This window comes from Cupressus sempervirens, chromosome 5 (genome assembly GCF_028749045.1).
Source record: "Cupressus sempervirens isolate cs-2001-9-10 chromosome 5, ASM2874904v1, whole genome shotgun sequence".
NCBI lineage: Eukaryota > Viridiplantae > Streptophyta > Pinopsida > Cupressales > Cupressaceae > Cupressus > Cupressus sempervirens.
In genome coordinates this window covers 235,862,765-235,877,222 of record NC_143122.1, presented here as the reverse complement: position 1 = coordinate 235,877,222, position 14,458 = coordinate 235,862,765, and the positions used below count along the sequence as shown (strand labels likewise).

The 14,458-nt window shown below is 32.1% G+C and overlaps 1 protein-coding gene across 1 annotated transcript; it reads right to left on the bottom strand.

The window, feature by feature from the left end:
- Nucleotides 1–13,090: 13,090 nt before the first annotated feature.
- Nucleotides 13,091–14,183, bottom strand: LOC149555358 (copper transport protein CCH-like). The gene is made up of 2 exons (XM_089833616.1): nt 14,099–14,183; nt 13,091–13,334 (listed from the first exon to the last, which is right to left on the bottom strand). The coding sequence occupies exons 1-2, from the start codon at nt 14,178–14,180 to the stop codon at nt 13,180–13,182; spliced, it is 237 nt and encodes a 78-aa protein (XP_089689742.1). The 5' UTR covers nt 14,181–14,183; the 3' UTR covers nt 13,091–13,179.
- Nucleotides 14,184–14,458: the final 275 nt, after the last annotated feature.

Below are 14,458 nucleotides of genomic sequence, written 5' to 3'. Positions count from 1 at the left end.
AATATCCAGTTGCTATAAATCTTATAGAACCAGTGAATAATGGGCTAAATTTATATGGAGGGGCCAAATTACAGGTATTAGTTTCCAAATACACAGCTAAATTATAGAGAGGAGATAAATTATAGACTTCTATTATCCAATCCATAATCAGCTTAATTATAGAGCTGAAGGAATTTTTAAATGTGAAATACACAATCTGACGTCACAGATCTATGGTCCGTGGTGTCTAAAAATGATCTAAAACTTTTCTGTAGTTGGATTTCGGCATCCCTGTTTCACATTTCTCAGCAGGGTCTCATTTTAGAATGTGATGTTTCTATTCTCTATTATATTTTTCCCTAAACGTGAGAGGCTGCAAATGGAATGACATGTTTGTACCAAGCCACAGTAGCTCTAACCTTGCCAATAAATTTGAAATAGACTCTATTCATTTCTTGTAGCATGTGTTCCAGAAATTTAGAATCTTTATTTCTATCCAATCACTCTGTCTTTTCTATCTCTCCCTCCTTACCTCATTGCTTGTATCTCTCTCTCTCTCTTTTTTAAGCTCCCTTTCATTTTTAAGGACCACGCTGGTTTCCAAACTGTACAAAAGAACAAAAAAAGTTAAACTTTTTTTTTTCCCACATTTAGGAAGTAGCCTTTTTCTGTCAATTTTTTTGTTGTTTTCGACTGCAAACTAGGGGAGAGGACCTAGTAGTTGTGTGCGTTCCAATAGTTGTGATAGTCGTTGTTAACTTAACACCCATACTTGTTTATTTAATATCCAACATTTTTGACAAAATTGTACCAATGGATGTGACTTTAAAGTTATTTTTGTTAATGATGATTACCCATAAGTGAATGAGAAGTGTCCCTTTTCCCAAAAAAAACCAATAGTGTGATGCCACGTCAGCTGCACAAGTATGGGGTCTCCAATGCACTATGATTGGTCTCACTTTTTTTTGGGATTTTAGACACTTTGAAAAAAAGCATGCTGATCTGGCATCATATTTGATGATGTGTCTCTGAAACCTTAGTTATAAGTAGGGGACTTGCCAAGTAAGCTAAGATCAAAAAATGAGAGTGATTTGAAATTTCCACATAGGATTTTGAGAAGTGCAAAGCTAGGGTGCACAACTATTGGGTCCTCTCCCCTATCAAGATCATGAAGATCAATTTTTTTTTTATTTTTTCAAAATTGTTCAAGTGTTTTTCTAAAGGATAGTCACAACTACTTAGCTTACTTTTGCTAGCAGCAGCTGCTCATTGTTTTGTGGCACTGTGACCCCATAGATCAAAATATTTGTTGCATAATTTTAAGCATGTTCTAAAAATCATTTTTAAATCATTTTTTAATCATTTTTTAATCATTTTTCTTCCAAATAATTCTGAAAAGTAAAATATAGGAAAATAAAAAGAGGATGAAAAAATTGTGGTGAAGACATGTGTCATTTTTTTCAATAAGTAGTCACTACTTATTTCCAGCCCCCCTCTTTTCTCACAGTTTATTTTCATTTGCTAAAAAATAGTCACTCCACAAAACTAGGAAAAGATTCTAATTTTTCCTTTTCTACAATTTTTATTTTGCATGGGAACACATTACTACTTAAAATTAAGCTGAAAATTGATTTAAGCGGCAGAATGAGAACATGGTGTAATTGTATCTTTTTCCCTCCCTCCATTTCCAAATGTGTCATGTTGTTTTTCTATTTCCATTAGCATAGAGGGAGTCATTTCCATTTCAAACATACAAATAAAATTTTAATTATAAATTGAATATACATATATATATATATATATATGAAATAATTTCCACTATAATTGATTTAGTTGTAGTTATTATTAAAAATAAGAGAATTTTCAATAGACAATTTATGAATGTAAATATTTTCAACATATTTTTAAACATTCTTTTAATTTCTATTATATTTATGCTATAACATTTTTATGGTATATTTATCTATTATATTCAATAGAAAATTGGTTGAAGTAATCTCCAAAATAATACAAATAAATTTCTTGATGCTAAAATCTAATATGAATTTGTTATTTGTGTGCCCATCTGTTTATTATATGTTAGAACAAGGCTTCAAAATATATAAGCTTACCTTAAAAAAAATTGCAATTGATATTAAGCTAGTGTATATCTACTTTATAGCAATTATGTATTCTCTAGTTATCTAACAATATTCTTTCAACCACTACATTTTGCACATTCACAATTTTTTCCTTTTTATTTGTAAAAAATAAGATAACATTATAAAAATATAACAATATTCTTTCAACCACCGTATTTTCCACATTTACAAAAAAAAATTCTTTCTATCTTTAAAATATATATCATCATAATTAAAATAAGATACTAATAGAAGAGTAAAATAAAAATCTATGTGTCAATGTTTCTATTATTTCTAACTAATTTTTAAAAATGTTTTAAAAATATGATAAAATATAATTCTACAATAAAATAAAAATATTACAAATATTCTACAATTTTATAATTGGATATATTTATTTTTCTAACATTTTATCCTCTCTACCAACCAAACTATAAATAATAATTTAAAAGTTAAGTATACCTAATAATTGATTTAGTAAATATTTAACTAAAAATTAAATTATTTTTTGATTTATTTCAATCCAAATTTTAGTCAAATATATTTTTAAAAACTATAATTAATATTTAAGAATATTTAGTGTTAAAAAATTTATTGCCTTACAAAAAAGTGATATGTAATTGTAATTAATATTTAAGAATATTTTGTATTAAAAATTTATTGCCTTCCAAAAAAAAAGTGATCTTAATTACATAATAATGTAATTTATTTGATATTATATAATTATATAATTAATTTATACTATCTATTAATATTATATAATTATATAATTAGTTTATATTATCTATTACATTTATGATAGAAATTATATAATTGAAGTTAAATTCAATGTTTATTATCATATAAATCTATACAATATTAAATCATATTATATTTAAATTTTCTAATCTTTATTTTATATAGTTTTTAATTTCACTCATATATTATATTTAATTAATTATAACATAATTAAATATTCTAAATTTAATTATATTAAAATAAAATTTATATTACTTGCATTTATGAACCTTTAAGACTAATGAAAGCAAACACATATCAATAATTGATGAACTTTTATATTTGGCTTCTATCATATTTGATATCATGCATATTTTTGTCCTATAGAAATATTTCAATAAGATTCTAGTGAAGCTTTGGATTGTGATACCCAAAAAGTCATACTTTACATTAATGGCTTATGCATATGTTGACTAGATAGATGTATTGAAGAAAGGAGGAGAGCAAGTGGAGGTATATTTTTTCCTTAAACCTAGGTTGATTTCTTGGTCAAGTAAGAAATAGAATATTGTGTCTATGTGTACTATTTAAGTTAAATATTTTTTTTATTTTTTTTTAAATTATTATTATTAATATAAAAATCGGTAAACGACCAAGGCTCTGATTAATTTTATTAATTTAATAAATAAGATACAATAGCTTCACTCTGTTCAAATGGGCACTGGTAGGAAAGAACGGAGAAGAAAACCTCAAGTCTAGCTCAGGATAGACATCCTATATTATTACATTTTTAAAGGGACATACCCCAGTCAAATACTGCTAATCAATACAAATTTAAGTTCACAACATATACAGAGGCATTCCCCTAATGATCACATAAGATTTGATTACATTTTACATCACAAATATCTTTGTCCATCTAAACAAGAATCGGAAGCCAATTTAATGTTGGCATATTCCTGCCTCAAACAATCATGCCTCCTCCTAAGCTTAGTCAAACACAAGGTTAGAAAACATAATAAATGTGAACTTGAAAAAGGTAGCCATAAAGAGATTCCATGGAGTTTGATTTCTAGTCTTCGTTAATATAGTGCTCAACCTCATAAAATTGAAAAAAAACTACTTTCAAATTAAATAACCAAGAAAGGCCACCCTTTACTTAACCTATAAAGTAGAAAAGAAAACATACTAAAATAGTCACATATACTACTAGGATCTAAAACACATAAACTGCAACCCGATCAATTGAACATTATCAATAAATATGTCCCATCACATATTACCATTATCAAACAATACCATTATAATAAGAAAGTCATATCACAACTCCAAATGATATTAATACAGTAGATAGTTGCGAAATCTATGCAAGGAGATAAAAGAAGAGAATTACAAAATCAACCCAGACAACCCCACCATAAGCCCTAATTTATTTCTTTACTCAAAGTCATGACTCAGCCTTATATTTCAACCATTAATACATTTAGCCAAAAGGAACTACAGATAATTAACTATTTGAAAGGATACTCCATCAGCTCATTTATTGGCTAGCCAATCTACTTTCTAGTTTCCTTCTCGAAAAATATGACAAATTTGAGTATCTTCGATACAATCAAAGAGCATAAGGACTTCCTTTAATTTAGAATTCATAACCTAATTAGGAGTTACTCGCTTCGTGACTGCATTAAGGATAATCTGAGAGTCACCTTCAATGATGAACTTAGACAATCCTAGACTAATACATAACGGCAATCCTTTATCTAGTGCTTCTAATTCTACTAGATTATTAGAGGTAGGAGGAATGGGTGAAGCTATCTTAGCAACCCACTTACTAGTGTCATCGTTAATTATGCAACTGATTCCTGCCACCCTCAGATTACCTCTTGCAGCTCCATCAAAATTTAGTTTAAACCATCCAAAAGGGGGTGGTTCCCATTTGCACCTAGCCCTCGCCTCCTTGCTTTTCTTCAAATATACAAGAGGTGGATTACTAAGACTAGGCCAATTCTTTTTCCTAAGACCATCCCAGATAGAGAAGGATCCCTCTTCTTTAGTGGATTTCCTAAGGTGAGAGTTCAACACCTCCACAATAGATGCTTCTATTTTTAAAAGTAATCCTTCCATACTCAATTCCAAATCTTGAAAGATGCAATGATTCCTTTCCTTCCATATCTTCCATACTACAATCGAAAGACAAATGCTCCAAAGCTTATTATAAACATTGTGAACCATGCTAGTACGTCAAGTTAAAAGGAAATCTTGAGAAGATTTTGGCAAAGGTGAAGACCACATAAGATGGAATCTGAGCCAGTCCCAACAAGCCTACACATACGGACTAATATACAAGAGATGAACCACATCTTCATTATTATGTTTACATTACACACACCAAGAAGGGCCTATAATACCAATTATGGCTAATTTATCTTTATTTTTTCCTAGTTTTTATATATTTTATTGGCTTTTATTTTTATTTTTTGTGATCTTTCTCTCTATTCTCTAATTGGTTCTCTTGTTTCTTTCTTGTCTTTTGTTTTTATTGGTTCTCCTCTTCTGCTTTTATATTTAAAATTAAAAAATATAAAGTTTTCCTTTGGTTCCATTTTTTCATTTTATTTTTTCCCCTCTTTCCTTTTTGTCCTTGACTTTTGGGCCCCATTTTCTTTTTCTTCTTTTTAATCCCTTCGCCCCTACCCTAATCTGCAAAGTGTGATCCAAAATGTTGATGCAAAAACTCCAACACAATCACTTTTAGAAATTGTTACTGAATACCATAAATATTTTTGAAACACATTAACTAGTATTGTCATAGTTCACTACCCCTCTTTGTCTTGCAAAACCAAAAGTGAAGAAGGATCTAAAGTTAGGATTGATTATTGTTTGTTGGGAATTGATCCAATGTCCTTGAATATAAGAAGTGGTTATTATTTAAATGGTTTTTAGAGAAATAAGTTAGAAAATACCAATAAACCTCTTCTAACAATCAACTACTATTTTGAAGTTCAATCAAGATTAATTTGTATTCATATTTCTAGTAAAAAGGATCACTAAGTACTCTTTCTAGGTCTATCTTAGAGTGGGTCTTTTTTTTAATATTTTACTTACATTAATATTTTTTAAATTAAATGTTAAAATAGTTTGATATTATTAATGTGTTTAATGTTATTTCCATAAATTTCAAGAATTATATGCAAACAAGTTCAAATTTCTATTTTAGTCATAAATATTATAAAATTTTGAAATAAACATTTTCTAAGTTTATTTTTATATATTATTTGATTGTAAAAAATAAATTTAATGAATTTTTATAAAAATAAATAATTTTCTATTTTTAAAATATAAAATTAGGCATTTAGTTTAATTGGTTGAAGCAATGATTTTTCATTGTGGAGATTCTTGATTTAAATCTTAAGAGGGACATTTTGGTTATATTTGTGTGGATTCTAAGTTGTGACTCTTGGTCTTCCAAATGTTATAAGCTTGTAAGTGTCATGTTATTCATAAAAAAACATAAGATTTTTAGGTATCTTGGCATTCCCTTCACTATGGAGCCTTTTCTTAAAGATATGTGGCTTTGGGTTAAGAAAAAAATCATCAAGAATGGCACAACAGATCTTTATCTCTAGCTGGTAGAGTTCATGTCGATCAAAAAATCCTCTCTTCTTACAATATTTATTATGCCTCTAACCGGATGATCAATAATTACTAGATCCTTAAAATTCAAAAGGCCATCAGGACTACCTCTGGTCAGGTAGGCAAAGGTAACAAGAAGCTTCATGTTGTTAAATGGGAGTGGTGTCATATTGACAAGCTCCTTGTAGGTTTAGGGTTGAAGAACCTTAGAACTAGTGGCTTAGCTCTTGCCTCCAAATGGATCTTCCACTCCCAAGATAGGGATGATCCTTGGAAAGTTCTTGTCAGAAGTAACATTGAAGGAGGATTCCCCAAGAATGCTAAATTCTGGAAAAACTTAACTTTTGTGACTTGTTTTGTGGAAATTTTCCTATTGTGATTCAAGGCTTTTTTGTTTTAAAATCCATTTGGAAATCTGGGAACCATGTCAGACCTTACATCATGAATAATAACTTTTGTGATAACAAGCAGATCTATGGTGAAAGATCCATTTGCTGGAATCTACAGCTACCTGGTAAGCTCCTGGCCCTCTCCCAAGGATGCTCTACCAAGCATTGGTCTACCATTGGGATCACTCAACTTGATGATATCTTTGAAACTGATAGGCTCATTATGTGGGAAGAGCTAAAGCACAGATTTAACATCCCCCTATCTCAAAAGAAGGTATATAATATGCTCATCAAAGCCTGCAAAGACATTCCTTCTCTCTGCCATGTTGACTCTAACAGATTCTTAAACATTAAATGGTCAAATGGAACCATTATAACCAAGCCTAAAGCCAAAAACATATACATTGTTATTGATTATAATGATTCCATCATCAATCATGTTAACTGTTAGTGAACAGTTTTTCCCATGGATGTTAATATATCAAAACTGAGAAAAGAATGTAAAATAACAAATGAATTCCTACTCGAATAACTTAGGAATTCTTTGCTTAAAATTTCTTCAAATGAAATAGGTGCAGCTACCTTTATTGCATTAAAAGTTTTAACTAAATAAAATCAACAGAATAACTCTCTAAGAATGTAATCTACTAGAGATGTTGAAACAACTTATTTTATCTCATCAATATGAAACAAACCTTAATGCAGAAGAACCACTTGACTTTAATTATCAAAATGATCCACATAGCTGAATAATTAAATTATCGAGCAGGAAAATTTCATGAACTAATTTCCCACAGAATTTCCAAATTCAGAGTTCACAGTTTCAAAAATTGATAACAGATGCAGCTAAAAGCTTAAATAGTATCTATAGAAATACAAAAAATAAGTAGACAATAGTACCCACTTACAAAGCTTTCAACCCAAAATCAAACTATAGAGTTTCAAGTATTTGCTAAAGTTATTAACTTTTACTTCTAAACTGGAAATAAAACTTTAAACAAAAGTAGTTCTGTCTACTAGTCTGCTGGAGAAATTCGAACCCCTTAAAACAATACTAATTCTTACATTTATAGGCATGGGGCTGGACTTAAGCCGAAATTACCTCGCCAGGAGTTAATTGTCTTTTGGAATAAATGATAACTAAAATTGCAAGAAAACCAAATGGTAAAGACACTACAGCTAAACAGTTCTTGATCAGTTTGCACTGTCGCCACCAACCGCTCCTCTTGCCAACTTCCACATTTCATAGGCAGCTGAAAAGGTGGAAATAATGGATTGATGTGGAAGTCCAATGTAGGTGAGACGTTGTTTCCAAATTTACTTCATCTTCTTCAATTCAGCAACCTTTTCTTCGTGCATCTCCAAGTGCTTCAGGTTGATAATCAACATAGCTTCAGTGTGAGCCACGTTGGAGAAATCCTACTTGGCTAGCGTCCTCTTGTCCTACCATTCCTAAAATTTCTTTTGCACTTCTTTAATTATTTCTTCTGATTGGGCAATAGAGCCATCATCCTTTTCCATGAATTGCTTGGCGAACCATTTGAGATCATTCTAAATAATCTGCTGAATGACTCTGAGTTCTTGCAGAGCTTCTTTGATCTCAGATATTCCCTACGTCAGCACTTCGTTTCTCCACTCAATACAATCTTTAATGACATACAGGGCTTTTTCATTAAGACCATCTATAGAGCATTCAACCTAAAACTTTTATAGACTGGCTCTTGCACGTCTTCCAACCACATAACTATTTTGGACCATTTATTCCTCTCCTTTTCATACCCATCATTGCTCATTTCCACCTTCTTGGAAATATTCAATATTTCCTTTGATGCCTAATCTAAGTGACCTATGTGTTTGATAGTGTTATGCAGAACATCCAACACCCACTCACCTGCTATTTTTGCCATCGCCTTACACTTGTGCAAATTTTCCAGTGACTACTGGTTGGTCAGGGAAGACACATCAACGATCCCTGACATCTCACTGACTGGCTTAGCCTCGGGATGAAGGATAGCATTGATATACTGAGTCGTGCTTTTAATCGTTTCCTTCATCTCTTTCTTATCTTGCCCATCTTTCCACACCCTTTCTGTGATCTTCTTGTTGGATACCTCAAAGAATTTCATATCTATCTCGCGATTTTCCTTTCCAAGGTAAACCTTGGTTATCTAGTAATCCTAAGGAGCTATGGAGTTGTGAGCACTTCCATCAGGTGGTGTGGCTATCTCTACCACCCACCACCCTCAAGTTTTGTCAAAGTTGATCCTCGACTCTATTCTCACTTTCTTCACTTTAGGTATCTTACCAAGGCACTTTCTAACTAGGTCATCAATTGGCATGGATATGGGAACAATGCTTCTCTTCTTTTCCATTGATGCCTCCAGCCATTTGGGAGTTGCCTGTTCATTTTCTATAGTGGAGGAAATATTGAATAGAGTGAGGTTTCCTTGTTGATTTTCGACGGTCGCTGACAAGCTCTGAGGCTCTGGTAAATTGTCTGCCATGGGTGGGTCTTCCGCTACCTCGACGTCCACAGTTATGGTGCTCTTGCTTTTAGGGATTAGTGACTTCTTCGTACTTGAGCGAGTTATCCTTTTACTTTTTGAAGTCTCCTCTTGAACTTGAAGTTGAAGTGTTTTTAGAACTGCTTCAATTTTGACTTCAAGTAGACTTGCAATAAATTCAGGGACACTTTGATTAGTTCACTTTTGGGTAACCCTTTTATCTCTGCTCCTTGAAGATTTCTTAGAAAAGCTTGGAGTAACTGTCGCCCTTGATTTTATCCATTTGGTAGTTCTGGCTATCACATCCTTGGTACGGGCATACACATCATTCTCTTCTCTTTTCTCCCAGTCAATTTCCGGAATAGGCATGCATTCAATTTGATCTATGTAAAATTGATCAACTATTTCCTTAGAATCATCATCCTTCAGCCCATAAGTATCCAGCTCCATGTTGAACATGATGACCTGCTTAATGGTTAAGCATGACCAAAGCCTCTTCCTCACCTCGAATTCATTGTGGCAATTCACCCAGAAATCCTCTAGCTGTGGGAAGTGAAACAGAGCAAGTAAATTTTTTACATTGTTTCTGGTAAAGTCGGTGTAATCAAAATCTAGCCGAGAGGTGAAAGGTTTAAGACACAAGCGGGTCAATGACTTGGCTGACAATAGAGCTTCTTTCACACTAGGGCATCTATAATGTCCAATTTCAATTAGGAAGAATGCTAAAGAGGATTTTTTAGAAATTTGAAAGGACTCAACAAGAGAGGCAAACTGTCTACACATTTCTGATAACACTATAGAGTCTGAATAGTAGGGTGGTAGTTTCAAGGGCTCACTAGGAAAACCACCTACTTTGATATAAGTAAATCTAGGAAACTAAATAAAATAGCAACCATAAATTTGAATAGCTTGCTTGGCTTCCTTTGACATCCTATCATTCTCTTGACCTTGTAGTTCAAAAACCAATTTCCCTAAAAAGATATCATTGATTTTCTTAAACTCTTTGCATACTATGCATACTATGTCTTCTTGGAGATCTCTGTAATACTAATAGATAGGCATGTCATCTACCCAAGGTGAATGTGGGAGAAATTCCCAATCTTTGGACGGTGCTAGGATGTAGATTAGGTAAGAAGACAAGAAGAACACACCTTAGTTGGTCACATTAATTAAGTCCTTGTGCAAGTTCTCAGCTACCAGGTCTAACCAATCAATGAACTTGACTCCCTCAACTATCTTTTGTATAAAGAAATACATCTAGGATTCCCAATGGAAAGCATGCTCATTCCCTTTAACTCTATTCAACAAGAGGACAATATTCGCAATCTCTTTGATAAAATGTTTGATAGTCAGTGGTTTAGGCAACCTAGAACCCCCCTTTGCGGGCTTCAAGAGCCAAGATTGAGCAATCTTGGTGTCATAGCTGGTTTTTTTTGCTGCATACAGGTGCTCAGCCTCCTCGAATGTCCAAGGCTCATAGGATTCTTTATGAGGGATCTTGAGGGCGAAATTTACACTGGCTCTGTTGATTTTGACAACTACTTCCCTTGAGGCTTTCTTAACACACCCAAAAATAGGGTCAAAATGATTTGCACACTCAAGGATACATTCAGGGTATTGGGTAGCAACGGGAAAAGTGACGGCTTCTAATAAACCACTATCAACTAGCCTCTGGTAAATGGGACTTGATAGAGAAGCTTTAGCTCTTTCAACGACTTCAGACAAACTTCTATTAACCAAAAATGTATCACAAATTTTAGGCAAGGAACTGAGTAATGGAGGCTTCTCCAATTTGGGCATTTTTGGCCGAAAAAGCGTCATGATTGTTATGACAGCAAATCTACAGGACCAAGTTTTAAAATACTTTCAAAATGAAGCAAAGCACAACCAAAATGCAAAGGGGAAATGGAGATGCACTTATAGTTTGGCAATGACATAGCCTGAAATTTGCCTTTCTTACCCAGAAGCGCTGAGTTTTTTTGGAGATAATGAGATGAGTGGGAAAGGGTAATTGCATGCACTTAAGGAATGACATGGATAGGGGATCGCAGGACAGATTTAGCAAGTAAAAATCATGATTTCTCATTCGTGTGACATTCATCGAAAAAGGTGCCGTGGGTGTTCTTGTTTTAAATACCCTATCAAATTTGCACGCATCTTCCCATAACAAGTAATCATGAAATGACACCATTAATACTCCATTAAGTATTGCTCAAACTGAATACGTGCTGCTTTAAATTTCTTTGCATCTGACTTTAGGTGCTTTGGGAAAATATTATGCTGAGACCCACCTTGGAATGGCTCGGCAATCTTTAATCTGCATACAAAAATCATTAGCGGACAAAATCAACATTAGAATTGAAGTTGAAGTTTTGAGTGATTGGCTTCAACATCAACTTGGACTTCAAGCTTACAAAGGTCGACTTGATAAAACTAGTGCACTTATTACATGGCAGACCAACAAGACTTTGAACCTGAAGTTGAAGTAAATTACGACTTCAAGTTCAACTTCAGAGGGATGACTTGGGACCAAAATTTGATAGGTGACAACTAAGATTACAAGCTCTAGCATTAACAAAGTGTGGTATACTGATCTTGATGTCCCCTCTTGGAAGAAATACTTTGAAAAACTTTGGAAAAGCATGATTGATCCTAAGATTGAATGTTTTAAATGGTTGTTAATTCTGGATAGACTCACCATTAGAAAGGACTTTTCTAAGATGCATTATTGTAATATTTGTAGAACCTTGACAATAGGGAGACATATTTTCTTTGATTTCAACTTTGCTAAAGAGGTCTAGCTCATGTTTGGTATCTCTATGTCTACCAAGTTTAATAATTTTGAAATTATTACTAGTCATATTGATGGGATTAAAAAGGACACTAATCTTTTTTGGAACATTCTTCCTTCTAACATTTTATGGCAAATTTGGAGATGTAGGAAAGAGGAAATATTTCAAAACACTCCAAGGGTTCTTAGTAAGTCTTTTCGAAGTCTCACTCATTTTTAAAAAAAAATTGTAGGTTCATAATAATATGAAAGTTGATAAAGATAAATTCAAAAGGATGCTCAAAACTAGATACACCACCTTCTTCACGACCAAGCTCAAAGATGGTCACATTTGGAGGAGGCATATGGAGAACATCCATCTTTTCAAGCAAACCATCAAGGAGTTCAATAAAGAAATTAGGAGGACCAAAAAAGACACTACTGGCAACATGATCCTCCTACTCAATCAAATTCAAAATCAAAAGAATGTTGTTTGGATGGAAGGTAGTATGGGATGGATGGTGTGGGTGGATACTCATTAGGACCTGCTTCATTAGTCATTCCTTTACTTTTATATGTTGGATTATTATACTCTTAAATACTCTCAGTTGGAGGCTTCATCTCTTGTAATTTTTGAAACTCTTTGGTGATACTTTGTTTTTTTATCTCCTTATATTTAATACAAAAGTTTCTCTAAATTAAAACAATCCCTATATAAAATCCCATTTTTATTCCTTCCCCAAAATTTAATATGTTATTTAGAAATTAATTAATTAAGACAGGCAAAGGTTATAGTAGATATGAAGAGTTACTTCTCATGTTCATTGAAGGTTTTATATTAATCCATTTTAATTATTAAAGGTTGTTCTAAAACATCAATTGGCTCAACAATTAAAAGATATCTTTTGACAAATAAATCTATGTACATTTCCTTCTTTAAAATATTGTAAAGAGGGATTGAGAATGTGAAGAATTAAGTGGGGCAAACCGAATTTTATTTACTGAAAATCTCCATTAACAAAAGGAAAGGAAAAGCTGTAATATAGACTTATAGGTAACTTAATATATTACACAATAGTAGATGCAACAATGTTCTCTTGAACAGGCCAGAAGGTAGTTGTCTTTCCAGTCTTAGACACAGTTTGTAGAACATCTTCAGCCTTCACGTTCCCTTTAACTGTGACCTTCTTCTCCTGCAAATCTACATCATATGTCTCCACCCCTGCATTTCAAATATATTGAATCTTTTCAGTATCATAATCTAATACTATATGTATTCAAACAAGTTAGTTATATATATGTTCCACAAGTTTTATATATATATATATATATATATATATATATATATATATATATCAAATTCTCATTAATTGTGACTGTTATAATTTTTTTTTTTAAATTACCAGGTGGTTAATAGGATAGGTTGTCCTTGTTTTTTCCAGTCCCACTGATGATAAAACTCATCTCTTTACCTTATTGAATGATTTTTAGAGTTAAGATTCTTTTGGTTTTTTATTATAAAAATAATATAAAAATTATATCATTGAAAAATTACCTATAAAGAATTCTAATGAAATGGTTCTAGTTCAATTTTTTAGAGATCATTTTATTATTAATTCTGTAAAATTATAAATCATAAATACATTCTAATAAAATTGATTTGATTCAGGCAACAATCTACAATATAATGGTAAATTGTGATCCTTTTCATCTAAGAAACTTTAGATTCAAGTCTACTTGAATCTAACAAATAATAATAATTAATCTATCATATACAGAAAATAGGAAAATTCTCAGCAATTAATGTCTGTAATAATGAAAAGCATAAATTATTTTTCCCTTCTTCTTTCCTAAAAATTATTAATTGTCCCTTTGTCCAGTCTAATTAATAATAAAATTCATTGTTTTAATAGAATAACTTTAAGTGTTACCTTTTTTATCTAATCAAAACAAACCCACAAAAGAATTGTGCCGTTGAAAAATTACCTTCCATTTTATCAAGAACTCTCTTCACAGCTCCAGCGCATCCTTGGCATGACATACCCACCTTTAGAACCACAGTCTGCATCTCGAAAACTAAAATCCATCAGTTATGACATAAATCTAACAGACCAACATAAAAGAACACCAATCTCTAATAGCCAGAATTTTGTTTATAAATTTCATATTAGCGAGAAAATAAAAGAAACATAAGAACTATGCCTGCGACATGTCAGCAATGAAGAATCTAAGAACTTTATCCCAAAACAAATTAATTCACAACAGACTGATTAACCTGCAAACCAATGTCACATATATATAGAAACCAATGTGATTTTTTCTTTTCCACAAATCCGGCTATAAGAA

Excerpts from the sequence above, each read along its gene's own strand:
- LOC149555358 (XM_089833616.1), bottom strand. The coding sequence starts at position 14,180 with ATGCAGACTGTGGTTCTAAAGGTGGGTATGTCATGCCAAGGATGCGCT. Across the intron at positions 13,335-14,098 it reads AGTTCTTGATAAAATGGAAG|GGGTGGAGACATATGATGTA; the intron begins GTAATTTTTCAA and ends TTTGAAATGCAG.